Here is a 15,081-nt window from a genome sequence, read left to right as displayed (position 1 = left end):
AACATGCGGCAGATTAATTAGCTGCAGGTTAATCCGCCAGATAATGAGGTTATTTCATTGGAGAGTAAAAACAACTTTGTGCCACGAATGTAATATCAGTACAAAAAAAAAACCAAGTGTGGTCTTTCCGTGGCTGAATTGCCCTCTATCTCGCTTAAAAGAGGATTTATCTGAAGGACATTGGGCTACTTTACATAAACACACTTTGATTTATTAATAGACACAATTACACTTTGTTGATTTGCATACGGAAAATTAATTAGCTGCAAGTGAGTCCGCCGACTAATGAGATCTCATTCACGTAAAAGCAGAGCAAAGCAAAACATGAGAGGTGTTTGTGTGCCGCATCCGAGCCGATTCCTCATCAGGAGATTCCCAAATTGAGGGCGGTGGCCTTTTGCTGATTACCATGACAGCCCCTACCATCACCTTAAGTGTTTTTTGTTTTTTTCTTCAAAATTAACCTAAAAGGTCAGCCAGCTGCCACGAGACTTAAAAATGAAGTATAAACGCGCTCAAAAGAAGTTCATGCTTGATTTTTTTTTTCATTTTAATAAAAGTGGATTTATATGGAGCCGCAGCTTGGCAGAAGTGTAGTGAGGGTTAAAAAGCCCTGCCAATAACTGCAATAAATATTTGCCACGGCTCAATCGCATTTTATTAATTCATCTCTTCATTTCGGAGTCATAACTCGCGGGAACTGACAGCTCCCAAGTGGCGGCGGACGTCTCCACGGCAACCGGTGTTTAAACTCAGAAGCTCCTTTATTAGGACCATCCACCTCAGTGGAGCCTATGAAGAGCTGTAGGGGAAATTCTACCCGATTTACATATGTGGACAAAAAGTTTTGTCTCGTCTGGCAGTAGAATTAAAATAAATACAGGTAATCATCAAATGTTTTTAAAAGGGTGGCAACGGCTGCAAGTTGGTGGGGAGCTCATCATGACTCGCTACGCACCAAAGCCTTGTCACAAAAGGCGCAATGGAGAGAGGGGGTGGTGTGGTGGGGTAAAGGGGGGGCTCCACGCATACGCACAGTCTCTTATTACACCTTGCACACTCTTAAGAGGACCCACGAAAAGAAGCCACCGGGAGGCAGACATCAATCCAGAACTTTATTTTGATTTTAGTTCACTCCAGTTGTGAGCATTACGCACCTAACTCCACATTGGCTTTTTCTTCTTCTTTTTAGTTCCATGACGCCAAGTTGCTCGGCTTTTCTTCACCCCAACTTGGAGCCATGAACGCTTCCTCGTTCCTCGACGCAACGCACGGCGCGCTACTAAATGGCAGCCAGACTCTGGCGGGGACACTGGTCGCATATTCCGGCAACGGTAGCGAGCAGGCGGTGACCGGTGACGGCGGTGCGGGCGGTGGAAGTGTGGGAGACGGCGGGGGCGCTCTGGTTCTCCTGCAGGAGGAGCGCAAACTGCTGGTGATGCGCGTGGTGCAAATCGCCGTTCTGTGCGTTTTGTCGCTCACGGTGCTCTTCGGGGTATTCTTCCTGGGATGCAACTTGATGATCAAGTCCGAGAGCATGATCAACTTCCTGGTGAAGGAGCGGCGGCCGTCCAAAGATGTGGAGACCGGCATGATTGGTCTCACTTAAAGGGGGGCGAGGGAACCAAGGACTCTTCTGCATGAACTTATTAGACGTTTGCGTCCCCCTGCCTTTCCCCTACAAGTCATTCAAGTGAGGATTAGATATGCAACACGGTCACGTCTCCTTCCAAGTGACTCCAAAGCAGCAACCTTTGTGCGTAAAGTTTGTGCGTAAAAGCAGCCAACCGAATACGCGGCGATCGTTTAAAAGTTGCCAACTTGAACTAAAAGTGACTAAAATGTTTACAAGCTGTTACCTCACCTTCGTGTCGCCTTTGTATTTCGGGGTGATTGTAATTTAATTCCTGTTTTAAAACGAAAAAGGCATGGTTGTGATTTGTTGTTGCAATCTTGTCTCGTGTGTGTGCGTAAGAACAACATCAACCAACTCAGCAGTACCACGTATTTGCGCAAATAAAAGGAAACATGGGCCAATTGTTGCACGTTTTCAAGCACACGCTCTCGCTTTTGAAAGTTTTATGGAGTGATCCTGCTGGTCCTTATATGTTTGGCATGCTCTCATTCGGGGTCTGGTTTGCACTTTGGAAACGATATGCTGCATGAAGTCTTTTTTGTACCAAAGGAGATTGCAAAGATTAAAAAAAATATATATCACTGCACACGAACTCTGTCTGATGGATGAATGTATGAATATGGAAATACTTCATTAAAAACTTGGTTTTGCAACAAAGCCTGACTCTGTCATGAAAAGTACACAAAAACTGGACTGTTTGCATTAAAACATTTGGCCAGAATTTTTTTTACAATAATCACATTGCCATGGAAACATGTGGCTTGAGAAAAATATATTTCCCAAAAATGCTTAAGTGTGATGCTACATTTGACCTGTCTGTGTCAGCAAAAGAAAATATTCTGACTCAAACTAGTATATATAACACTTTAGAAAGCTTCATTTAAAAACAAAAGGGAAGGGCTCATCACTTCCAGCACTTAGCCTGATCCCACTCAAAAATGTGCGCGACACTCAAGCCACTTGACGCTCCTTTAGAGCGTCAATAACCATAGTTTGAATTGACATTGGAGCCTAGCTTAACATTAAGGCGACTTATAGACATCTGCGTCGGCCACCGAAGCCTGCTGGGCGCTGCCCTCATGATTATTTCAACACACGCTAGAGGAGCCCGGCCAACACGCCCGTGCGGCGTGCGCGAATGTGCAACAGAGCGGCAAACGCTCCCAAGCACCGCTATCCCCGAGAAACTGCATGAATAAATCAAAATGCTGCCGATAATTAGATGTCGGCGGCTGAGAACAACAGCCAACATGATGATCAACTTGTTTTGTGGGTACCGTTACGTGGCAATAATCTATCGGCTAGTCACGCACCCCCCCCCCCCTCCCCCCCAAAAAGTCGTATAGCACAAGATGGACCTCACAAATGCATAAAACACATTAGAACACAGATAGGCCATTTTAAGTGAATTAATTACGTGCAAAAACACTTTTGTGTGTTCCCATGCGAGCGGGACACGAAGGTTGCCGTGTTGGTATTAATTATGATGACAGCGAGAAAAGGACGTGGATTTTTTTTTTTTTTTTTTTCCTCGTGCCGGCGAGTATGTTTGCTTGTCAAAAAAAGGTTCACCGCTGACCTATAGCGGAGGTATAATAATGAACATCGCAGCGGCTCTGAAGTGATGTCAAGAAGAACAGCGTTCAAGCCGAGCTGGCGAGACCAAAAAGGACCCTTTTTTTTTTTTCCCTAAAAAAAAAACTCTTTTTAATTCCCTCCTGTATTTTTTGACAGGCGGGGCGGGATCGACAAAAGATTTGTTCCGGGCGTGCGCACGGTTCCCTCCAGGACCGAGTGGCCTTTCTCGGGCCCATTCAGCCGCCTGCTAATGGGATGTGTCGCATTGAAAGGAGTAGGGGGGGGGGACAATGCTCGCCGCTCGAACGCTATCTGCAGGTGAGGCCTTTTCTTTTCATCTCAATTACTTTGCATTCAGACGTCGCCAAAGCCTGACAGGGGTTATCCCATGACACACACACAAACACACACACACGGGTTCCATGAATCCAGTTCAATCTTAATCGCTTGTTCAAAGCAACAATATGGAGATATTGCCATTTATGCTCATGCATCGTATTCTTTCAATAGGAAGCAGCACAAAAGAGTCTGTCATGCCGAGTTGAACAATTCAGGGAATTCAAATCCACACCTGAGCTATGGTAGCACGTAGACACCTTGACAGGGAAGGAAAGGACATTCAGTCCTGTTCCTTCTTGTTCTTGTACTGTCAGTGTCAGCTTGGCAGGAAGGGGGGGTGTCAATATTCTCCCCAAACTGACCAAGAAGAACGCGGCTCACTCTCCTCTGCAATTTGGACCATGCCCGAGGCCACCGTCAACTGAGTTGGATCAGCCCTACTTCCATGATCCTATTGAGAAAATCAAAAAAGCACCCAACTCTATTTAGCATCACGCTTCAGGGCAAAATATAAAGATGGACGATGATTTCTCTCCGGGTTTTAGATGACCACCTCGGGCCACCTTAAACGACATCATACCATGACCACCTTACGAACCCACCACAAACCTACCTTAGATCACACAGAACAACTTTCATCCTGTACCATCCTTAGACCATCTTAATCAACTTTAGACCACCTTAAGACTTTGTGCAGACCAGCATCAATGACTTAAGACCACCATCCAGCCACCTTAGATTATCTTCATCAACTTCGATTGTCTTCAACCACTTCGTGTGGATCTTCTCAAGATGACGCGTGTCTAACCATTGATAAGATCAGACCACATCTGAGCTTGAAAACGCACCCCCCCCTCCCTTCCCCCCGCACAGACATCTGAATGCAATATAATTGGAGTCCACTGACTGTTAGGTATTAATAAAGTGAGGATATGAACAGAGACGTGTTAATTGGCTGGAGAGGGTGCTAGTGCCCCCCCCAGCACCACAATTCACCACGTAGCACCGTTAACCAATTTGAACCACCTGAAGCAGTGCATTGTTTTCTTTTTGTATTTGTGAGGATGAGAAATGACTAAATGTGGACCACACATCATCATCATCATCATCACCACCACCATTACCCCTAGAAGAAGTCATCTTTCCTTCCATACTGCCGAGCTGCTGTTGCCAAGGTAACAAGGTAATGCGTAACGGCCACGTGCAGGTGGGGGGGGGTGGGGGTTGGTCGCTGCATGCTAACTTACTATTTGTTTTGACATGCAGCACATTCCACTAATGGCCACCCCCCTTCGCTACATATAAATAAGTCATGATTAATGCTATGCGCTAAACTTTTAGCCACCATGAAGAACATTAGCGAGTACATGTGACTGCCATGAAATATTACAGCGACGTGCCAACGTTCAACTCAGCAGACTACCGTTCACTCAAGACGTCAATCAGAGTGTGGCCGTCACTGGTCGACCATCACAAATAATCTCACAAACCGCCTCGGGCTTCCGCAACCTTTCCCCGTATATGACGACCATCCCTTCACTTTAACGGCCCAAGTTTGGTCACGTGTGTGTTCTATAAAAAGAAGAAGTGCGTGTTATTGCAAAAGGACTCAATGTGTGCTGCGTGGGCGGCACGGGAGAATAGAACAGGAATTACGGCGCTGCCAATTAAATATGCTTTGCTTGTTTGTTCTTCCCCTTGGGTGAAGTTAGATGTCACACAAACACACACGAACATGCACTCCAACACGGCGGGCCACCATTCCAGTTTTACGACCTGCCGGAGTACCTCAGGGCTGCAAAGGACTCGAAGCGCAGCTATTTAATGTCTTGCTTAAGTAACATTTATTAATTTTCTTTACTTATTTTTTACTTTTATTTTATCCACAAAAGTGTTTTTATAAATAAAGCTTGGTTAATTTATAAATGTAGAATTTTTTTTTTCTCCTGTGACAATGATAGTTCCAGTCATTCGTAAGCATGCTAACTGCTACGTAGCCTTGAGGCTAATTTGGGCAAAAAACATGGCGGACACGTGTTGCTAACATGAACAACATCCATCTATACACCCACACGCTACACACAGCCGTGCAGATTACAGTGTTTGAATTGCAGGGCCGGAAATGTTATGGGGGGGGCAGTGCAGCCCTCTTCCTCAATGAGGTGGCGGGGGGTTAGGGTTAGGGGGGCAAAGGGGGGTATGTGTTTAGCATCAGTGCAGGGATGTAAACAGTGCTAATTAGTGTTGTCTGCCAAAGTAGAGCTTGAGCTGTCCATTGTACAAGTATTGGTAGCAAATTTGGAGGACACACACACACACACACACACACACACACACACACACACACACACACACACACACACACACACAAAGTAGATAACATGGGAAGACAACATTACAATATTTTTTGTAATTTACCAGAATTAACCAAAAAAAGCAGGTCAAAGGTCACCTAAACACAGCCATCTGTTAAATTTCAGCATATACGACCCTTTAAATGACATATAAAAAAGAGCAACACACACAAATGAAGTTTCAGTCTTAATTAGGCTGCATTTCTTGTACAAAATTCTCAGGGGATGTTCCTTCCACCGGTCGCTATAGCGACACACCAAGCAGCCAACAGTTGGTGGTGGCTAAAGTTAAAAATAAAGTCCAAGTGGAAGCAACACTAATGAGCTCTGATTTCTCGTTGAAGTGACCCAATGAGTTTGGAGCATAGAATTTATGTCAAACCCAAATTAAAAATCCAAGTGACTCAATCGGGGTCTCGGTCGTGTTGGGTGTGTGGGCAAGTGTCGTGTGGGCGCGTGTGCGATGCATATGCACGTTGCAGACGCTGGCTTTTGTATGTGTGTGTTTTTTTTCTTTTTTTTTGGTCGCCTGTGTACACCTCTGCACCCCAACAGATGGGCTACAATTACAACCCACCATCTTGGAAGATAAAAATAGACCCTATAATGTTTGTAAACATGTGAGTATCAATCGGTGGTGTGCAAGCAGGGAGGGGGGGTGGGGGTGGATTAAGAACTTCCTGTCTTGGCCTGCGCCGGGGAGTGAAGGCAAATCATTGCTGTCTGCGTTTTACATGATGTCCTGTCTTTTGCAGAATTGGGCTTTGTGACAAGAAGATAACACCGCCCCCCGACACTCTCCAAAGTGGATCCTTCTCTCCAATACAGGTAGCAAGACTTTCTCGGGAGCCACAGAGCCTCCAGGCACACAGCCTCATTATAGTTCCATCTCCTCCTCAGCATCAGCACCCACGTTGACTTCTCGATATGCCACAACCGCTCCCCCCCTCTCCCCACCACCACCACACACACCCCCACAAACCATCCTATTAGTGCCGGTGTTCATGTCAAGGAGACGACGGCCGACTGTCACTGCACATAAACTATAAAAAAAAATTAAAAAAGCTGCTCATATCACATTGTGTCCTGCCCGTCACATTACCTGCAAATGTGGAGTTCTTGTGACAACGGTAAGAAAAGTGTTGGAGGGCAAAAGTTTTACTTCTTTATTTTTAACAGAGCTGCAGGAGGCTTTTTGCCATGTTTAGAGGAAATAGTTTTGTCAGTTCACACAAAAAAGTCTGTTTTATAGAAAGGTAACTGTCGCTAATCGAAAACGTTTTCCGTAGGAAATAAACGGAACTCGAAATACTGTGCTTTAATTTGACTCGTGCACATAAAAACTACACGTACACAATGTATGTGACAAAGATAGAATATTTTAATTGATTATTCTATCGATTATTCCATTGATTAATAGAATAATCTAACACCATTTCAGTTGCATTAAAAAAAAATCTCTAAATGATCACTCGATTATTACAATGCAAGACGATTAATTTGCTTTGTTGCTGATTAATTGATTCATTTTGACACCTCTCTTTGACATATAACAAAAATATTTTTTAAAAAAAGATTACAGCACTACTTCTACTGACAGTAAAAATCAAATAAATTCTGTGGAATCGGGAGGTTTAACGCATACACACACCAGACAGCCAATTAACAGCCTCGACTACCAGTGATGTCACAGCCGTCTTTTGACAATGGTGATAATGACGGCGGATGCGATAACAAGAGGCCTGATTGACGACGATGATGATGATGGGAAGGAAGGTGTGTAAATGACGTCAGCTCATCAGACACCATATGAAGATTTAATACTATATTAAGGAGGGCCATTACTGTTGTCATTGTAACGACAGACAATAATAAACTTTTGACACACTCCTGACTGATTAATTGAACAGCACAGAATTTCTGAAACAAGTGGAAAAATCCACAAAAAATTATGTTTTAAATTGAGACTATAGTCGACTACTAAGAGTATTATAAAGTATTACCAAACCTTTTCAACTCCACAATTCATGTGACCTATATCCTCTACAACTTAAATGAGGCTTAAGAAAATAAAAGTTCCACAGTGCATTACCCCCAATTGACCAGTAGAGGGCAGCAATGTAAAGACTGACAGTCCTACTCTGCTGCTGTTTACACGCAGAGTCAAAACATTAGGATCAGCTGTCAGCATCATGTCTATTAGATCACGAGAATATGCAAGAATATCTGTTCAGGTGTACCTAATATTGTGGCCCGTTAGATTACAGGCCAGGGATGGACCTATATGGCCCACAAGCCAGCAACTACTTATGGATCATTAACATTATGGACCCAATAAGGGGGGTGGAAACGAGTGTGATGATGAGTTAAGTGTTAATTTTACCCGATGAAATGACACGTGTCCTCTCCATGTGGCCTGGTAACCCGGGACCATGGTGGGCCGTGCCGCCGTGTCGTCAGTGTCTCCTGGGGGTCATTTCAAAAGAGGAGAGCACATTGAGATCCCCGTTAACGTGGCAAGATTAAGAGTTCAAAGTGGTTAGAACACGCTGATGCCATGCCAGTGTTTGGTTTATCTAGCTATTAATATCACAGAGTAGCTGCCAAGCAAAAGAAGAGGCTCACTTGTCGTTAACACCCATTGTTCGGAAATATTGTGGTGTGGGTGGAGGTGGAACACCTTCACGCAACAGTACGTTGCTGTCCAAATAAAGTGTAGGCGCCATATTTGTTTCTGTTGCATTATCACGGCCGCCTCTTAAAATAAAAACTTTCAAATGGGCCCATTGGGCTCAAATTGACAAAAGCTCTGTTGGCCCCCTTGAGCGGAAGCGACTATTTATTCTTTCGGCCCTAAAAATAGAATTTCACAAGTTATAAGAGGCCATTTGTAAAATTACACGATGCAATCAGTTGAAGTTGTGTGTGCCTGTTTAAAAGCTGCAGCTCAACTGAAATGCAATGCTATGGGATTGATTCATTGAGATGTGGAATTAGTTGAGAAGGAGCAGGTCATGTTGTAGAAAAGTGACATTTTGCAATTCTGGGAATAGAAATACTTTCCTGACTTCCTGAAGGAGCTGAACATTTGTAAATGTTTGCAGTAAAATTTGAAAGAATTGGTCAGTGGCATGTTTAACAGAAATGACTCAAGTATTCACAAATGCAAACCTTACTTACTTGTTAAATTGCTAAACTTGGGATTCATTTAAAAGTTTTCAATTTACACTTAATGTCACGACTGCTCACCTCTTCTCCGCGCACGCGTGTCGCGTGGTTTCGTTTATTGGCAGTGTATCACTCCGCGATCCTCATTGATAGGTCGTTGTTCCGTCGCGGTGTCCTTCCGCCAGTCACGTGATCATTTCCGGTTAAAGAAACGTCATCAATCATTGTTTAATATGACCACGATCGATGTTAAGAAGAAAGTGATCATATGTCAATATTCTTCCAAAGTTATTTACATCATCTTCAGGTAGTATCAACATTGCAATGTTGTCAATTTAAATGTATTCATTTATATTTGAAATTTCTTTGAATCCATGCAGAAGGACAAACAGTCATTTGAGAATTATCAAACTAAAAATTAAAGAGGCTGAAGGAAAAAAGTGAATAGCAGCTCTGATTTTATTAGTAAAAACACAAATTCAAAATCTAAAAGAACACAACACACACAAGATACACAAATACTGTATGTACACAAAGTCATGCAAGGATGTTTCCAGAACCACTTGCTCTTCCGTCCTTCTTACACGTGACGCTTCCTTTCAAATACTTTCCATCCCATGCAGTAAGAACAGAACCTTGTCTAATTTTCAATGTAATAAAAAATATGTGCTTGATTTGATGCTTCCTTCCTATGCTTTTTTTTTTTTTTTAAACAATGCAGTCGATACTTCTTGCCACCCACTATCACAGTAAGAACACAATCGTGTTTTTGTTCGCTGTGCTGGCATCAACAGCCAGTGCTACAAATCCGAAAAAACAGACGGTTTAGGATGTCACAAGTGCATGCACGTTCTTCATCCACCCCATAGTCTATATTTGCTTCACCCTCTCTGGGCCTCCTGGGACATGGAGCGCCCCAGGGCTTTGGGTGCCTTGGAGAACTCCATGAGTGTGGGCTTGACGGGCGGCAGGTCCCGCGTGATCTCGCTCACGCTCCTCTTGGTGGGGCAGGCGCCGTCCGCCAGGGGGAAGGGCTGAAGGTCCTCGGGCGCGTGCGGGCTGCCGCGGCCCATACGGACGCCCAGCTCGGCGGGGGTGAAGATTGGCAAGGGCAGGGTGTGTCGCTTGGGCAGCAGCTGGTGCTCCCTCACGCCACGCTCCACCGTGCCCACGCGGAGAACGCCGGATGGGCAGGACTGGGTTAGGGGGGAGGCCTTCCACTGCCGACTGAGGGTCTCCCTGCGGGAGGTGTCCTTCATGTTCATCGTCTTCCTGCGGGCATCAACCAAAAAGGCCATTTTTGGGTGTGTAATCATCATACTATTGTTTTTCATGATAAGTTTCCTTCCTTTCTCGTTATTTTAGGAGACAGAAGAAGCGCTTAAAGCCATTCCTTACCGTTCCTCAGGTTGAGTCTTGAGGCTGACGCTGTTCCAATCGGCGCAGTAGCTCTCCCTCTGGGCTCTATTCTCTTCCCGGACGCTACACGACAACTCCGCTCCCTCCACCACACCGTTACACTTCTCCACAATGGTACACACCGGCATCTTCCTCCTGAAGCTCAGATAAACTGCGATGGACTTGAAACAAAGTGTGGCAATGCTCCAGATGGCCTCCTCTTTGTCCTCTGTGTCTCCTGGTGTGTCGGGGTTGAAGTCATGCCACAGACTTTATGGAGACGCCGTTGCTATTTTAGATACGTGTTGTCACCGGACAATCGGCGTGCGCTGACATCGGACACCGACAAGTGTTCCGGGTAGCCGCTATGAAGCTCCTCTGCTCAGACTAATTGGCATGAAATCCCACCAAAGGGTCATCGGACCAACACTTTCCACCTTTGCCTTACACACGGTATAGGGATTATGTAACCAAAAACAAACACAACAAGCTGATCTGCATTTGGTTCTTATGTACAGTGGATGAGCCTCTGCTAATGTGGAAACAGTCAACAGCTGCTTTTCAAACACGACACCACCTTTTAAGACTTTGAGCCTTTAAATCTTGACTCCATTGATAGAGTCATTGTTTGGTCCTGGAAACATGGATCTGAAATCTGAAAATAGACAAAAATTAATTATATGGCCTGGCATCAAGTGTATTTCAGGGGGGGCAGTGACCCCGCGGCCCCCCCTCTAGCTACGGCAGTTCATAAACTGTTGCTCAGCTGGACTTGCTGGGCTGCTATGATTGGTTGAGACGGGTAGGTGGACAATTAGGTTGCCTAATTCTGACACGTCAAGATGGAAAGCCATTTTTTTTCCTTTTTTTATCTTTTGTGCTGGTGCAGCACCGCGTGACACCATCAAACTTCCTTATTCCTGCCGCACGGTTGCCGCATCCACCGATTCATCAACTCAATGACAGAGCGGCACGCTCGGCACTCAGATTACACCGCCTGGGAAGCGCTGGCAGCTGGAAAGTTGGTGCGAGTTTACAAAAGTGACTCACTCGTCTGCATTGGGTAGTGATATAACACATACGCAAAGCACAATGGCTACCATGGCATAATCAGCTGTTATTTATTTATTTATTTATTTATATATAAATAATTTATATATTATATAATATATCAATAAATTATATATATCAATATCTTATTTTACATACTGTCCCTTTAACTAGATGAGATAAAGGTTTTAAAGTGTTATTTAGCATGCTATTTAGTTGGCAGGCTTTAATGGCGAATAAGGGTTAGAAATAGTTAATGGCCATCTAAAACAGGGAAGAAGATTGCAACTGATTAGACATGTTATGACACCATGACAACCGTGGTGGACAGCTAGTGTATCATCTCACAACATGTCAGTGGTGCATCACACAGGCGGACACCTTTTAAGATAATTTTGGTGGGCGTATGGGGGCGGGGGGGGGGTATGCCAGGAAGAAGGTGACATTTGGATGAGCTGTCATCTCACCGCACAGTTGGGTAGTGAAAGAGGAATTTGGGGGAGGGGGGTCAAGGGGTGGTAACTAAAGCAGGGTGAGCGGCCATTTTGAAAGTATTTGTTTTGGTTTGAAGGAAGAAGGAGATGGACTAATAAAAGGTTGTCATATAATCCTTAAATCCTAACTGGTTTGGCAGAGCAGTCGCTTACAACGGTGATGCAGCCAAAATAAAAAATAATATATGCAGGCGGAGCATCCACCAATACAGACATATTCTTTATCCTCTGCAAATCGCTGTGATCACCATGACAACAAACCCAAGTAGCCACGAGGTTTTTATGTTCCACATAATGAATACCGTCTTTGTAGAAAAAGCCATAATTGTCTTTTGTGTACGCCGCAAACATGACCTTGACCAGATATGTTCCGAACTTAACAACAATAACAAGAGCAAGCAGCAGCAACAGCTGAGCGCCAGCAGGACCACCAGACACCGGACGGCGCCCCACACCGGGTCCCGGGATTTGCTGCATGCCTGGCGGAGCGGCGAGTACCCACCAGCTGCACCCACGTGCACACGCCAAAAACATCTCCTTTTAATCAGTCTGGACTTCAAATAACCCGCTGACAACATGTGACATGGACTCCGGAGGCTTGCAACTTTATTTGTTATCAATGTCAATAGGACAGATACAAAGAGCAGCATGGCTGCAGGGGGCTTTTCAAACACTGCTTGCTCTTCTCCAAACATATTTGAACGAAGTCAGCTGTTTGGATAGGCAACTTGTTGTCTCGTCATGTGACACGCTAATGAACATGATCTAACCTTGATGTCTGCCGCCCCCTGCCTGTGATCTGGTGCTACTGCAGTCGTTCAGGACTTCTCCAGACTTCCCCCGCTGTCGTCGTCGTCGTCGGGGGCGCCGTTCATGTTGGCCTCCACTCGGGCCAGCAGCAGCGGCAAGTTGATGCCGAGTTGATCCGCCTCATCCTCCTCAGAGTCATCCCGGGGCGGGAAGAAGCGCTTGGCCTTGGTCACAAAGTCCTCGGCAATATCCAGGTAGAGCAAGCGATCCTGAAGAAAGACAGATTATTTTGTCAAGACTGTACTCGATGGACACTTTTTAGGCTCCTCACCAGGATGAAGAGGTATCGCTCCGGCGGCGGCTCCCTGCTGCTGAAGAGCGACGTCTGGGTGTGGAGCGTCTGCAGCAGAGAGCGCGCTGCGGCGGCGTTGCGCATGCGGTCCAGCGAGGCGCCGGCCGACACGGTCAGCAGCGAGTCGGCCTCGGCCATGAAGCCTAAAACATGGACAACATGGGAGTCCGTCTTGTAATGTCACATGGCACGACAAGAGTGGACATGCAGTTTGGAAGAAAAAAAGATGGTGCTCACCAAGATTCTCCAGGATGGTCATCCACTTATCCCGAACTTCCCTGCGCGTGTCTCGCATGGCTTCGATGTCCACACTCAGGCGGCGGTAGCCCTACAAAGGACAAAACTGCAAAGCTCCTTCATTCTGCCTCACTCTTATTTTGTCTTTTTTTTGTGTGTGTGTGGATGTACCGTGGATCCCATACGGGTCTTGGTGCGGGCCTGAAGCAGCGTGTAGAGCGTCCGGTCGTCATCCCGCTCCGAGTGGCTCGGGTCCCCCGGCTCGCTCCACAGGTTGGCCTCCTCGTCGCGGCGCTTTTGCACTTCGCGGCTGAAATACTCCAACGGATCCGGAGTCCTTGCCGATGCGGGCGGATATTTTGTTATGATATTATCGTTTGTTAACCTGTCGCAGTACAGCACCAACTACTGCTGAGGAGGACCATGTCAATGTCAGAGTTTTTTTTAAAGTATCGATGGCTAGTATCGGAGCCTTTGCGATTATCCGATACCCTAAAATAATGTCGTATCGGCCCGATACTCAGCTATTACTCAGCTGTTCCTACTTTTTAAATTCATAACATTGTATAATTTTTTTTTTTTTATACAAATTTGTATGAATAAATTGATTTTAAGTCCAATCAAACATTGGAAAGCAATTTGATCAAATACAATAAATAAAAAAAATCTGGGTAAAATATCTCGTATTAAACTTAAGCTAATTTCGAGGTCAGGGCTTCATTTGCCCTTTCCAAAAAACATGAAGGCATCGGAAAAATGTTTTACCCCACTAAGGGCTGCTTCTCATCGTCGTCGTCGTTGTCGCCGGCGCCGGCGCAGCAGCAACACAACTTGAACAACGTCGAGCCCATGGAGGATCAGCGGCCGAATATCCCAACACTTCTTGTCTTGAATGTCTGGGGATGCCTTTCGCCTCACATTTGCTCACATCCTGGAAAAATAAATAAATGTGATAAACGCCAACATACAAAGGGCAATTTTTTTCATTACCTCATATTCAGCTTCCCATCTTCCGGGATGCTGTGGCGGAGGCCAGAGAAGGTCTGCTGCCTCTGGAGGACTCAACACTCACACGCAACCTCACACACAGCCATCGCCCCGGCACACGGTCACAGCCATGTCATGTGAGTAGGACACCCCTCCCCGCCTCGGTCTAAGGACAACACCTCTTTTCTTCATTCTCATCAGAGGCTCCGTTACGCGCTTTCACTTCGCCTTGGTCGCAAGAAAATCATCCCGAAACTGGCACGATTTGATCCCTGGAGCCCCCCCCTCACCCCGAGTTTGCATGTGACTTATACGACGGGCTCAGTTGGTATTATTGTGGATAACCGTGCTGCTTTATGTCACCTGCTTTTCGCAAAATAATTGAGAAAAGTTCAGTACAGTATCAATTTTGTCTCATAAAGAATGCACACATAAATGAACGCTTTAGCAGAACATATTCTAAGAATATTTTTCTCACCATAAGGTTTTTTGTTGGGATAATTTAAGTGAAGCCTTGGCCTGCCTTAGACCTAACATTTTTGTAAACGGATGCACTTGGTAGTCCTTGGCTGGGGTGGGGGCTTATTTTGTAGTAAAAAAAAAACATGACCATGTATAGAAACGCTTTCCATTTAATAAAAAATAGAAAAGTAATGTACTTTCCTCAAGCCATGAATCTATTCTAAATCCAGTGTCGCAATAAGGCAAGGAGGGGGGGGGGGGGGGATTGTGATTGGT

The 15,081-nt window shown here is 45.3% G+C and overlaps 3 protein-coding genes and 1 long non-coding RNA gene across 4 annotated transcripts; 1 reads left to right on the top strand and 3 right to left on the bottom strand.

Moving 5' to 3' along the window:
* Positions 1-1,037: 1,037 nt before the first annotated feature.
* rprml (reprimo-like) lies at positions 1,038-2,293 on the top strand. Its single transcript, XM_037257385.1, has one exon. The coding sequence runs from the start codon at positions 1,241-1,243 to the stop codon at positions 1,607-1,609; it is 369 nt and encodes a 122-aa protein (XP_037113280.1). The 5' UTR covers positions 1,038-1,240; the 3' UTR covers positions 1,610-2,293.
* Positions 2,294-3,484: 1,191 nt separating this feature from the next.
* LOC119125357 lies at positions 3,485-9,370 on the bottom strand. The gene is made up of 3 exons (XR_005098467.1): positions 9,157-9,370; positions 8,291-8,373; positions 3,485-4,004 (listed from the first exon to the last, which is right to left on the bottom strand). It is a non-coding gene; the product is annotated as an uncharacterized LOC119125357 (long non-coding RNA).
* A 146-nt stretch (positions 9,371-9,516) lies between these two features.
* Positions 9,517-10,736, bottom strand: LOC119125356 (titin-cap (telethonin)). The gene is made up of 2 exons (XM_037255726.1): positions 10,474-10,736; positions 9,517-10,347 (listed from the first exon to the last, which is right to left on the bottom strand). The coding sequence occupies exons 1-2, from the start codon at positions 10,620-10,622 to the stop codon at positions 9,957-9,959; spliced, it is 540 nt and encodes a 179-aa protein (XP_037111621.1). The 5' UTR covers positions 10,623-10,736; the 3' UTR covers positions 9,517-9,956.
* A 1,860-nt stretch (positions 10,737-12,596) lies between these two features.
* Positions 12,597-14,790, bottom strand: mreg (melanoregulin). The gene is made up of 6 exons (XM_037255725.1): positions 14,347-14,790; positions 14,122-14,287; positions 13,528-13,693; positions 13,357-13,447; positions 13,099-13,262; positions 12,597-13,036 (listed from the first exon to the last, which is right to left on the bottom strand). Exons 2-6 carry the CDS (start codon positions 14,205-14,207, stop codon positions 12,836-12,838), a joined length of 708 nt encoding a protein of 235 aa, XP_037111620.1. The 5' UTR covers positions 14,208-14,287; positions 14,347-14,790; the 3' UTR covers positions 12,597-12,835.
* Positions 14,791-15,081: the final 291 nt, after the last annotated feature.

This window comes from Syngnathus acus, chromosome 8 (assembly GCF_901709675.1).
Source record: "Syngnathus acus chromosome 8, fSynAcu1.2, whole genome shotgun sequence".
Classification (NCBI taxonomy): domain Eukaryota; kingdom Metazoa; phylum Chordata; class Actinopteri; order Syngnathiformes; family Syngnathidae; genus Syngnathus; species Syngnathus acus.
Note: the sequence above shows the minus strand (reverse complement) of the source record. Positions and strands in the feature narration are given on the sequence as shown.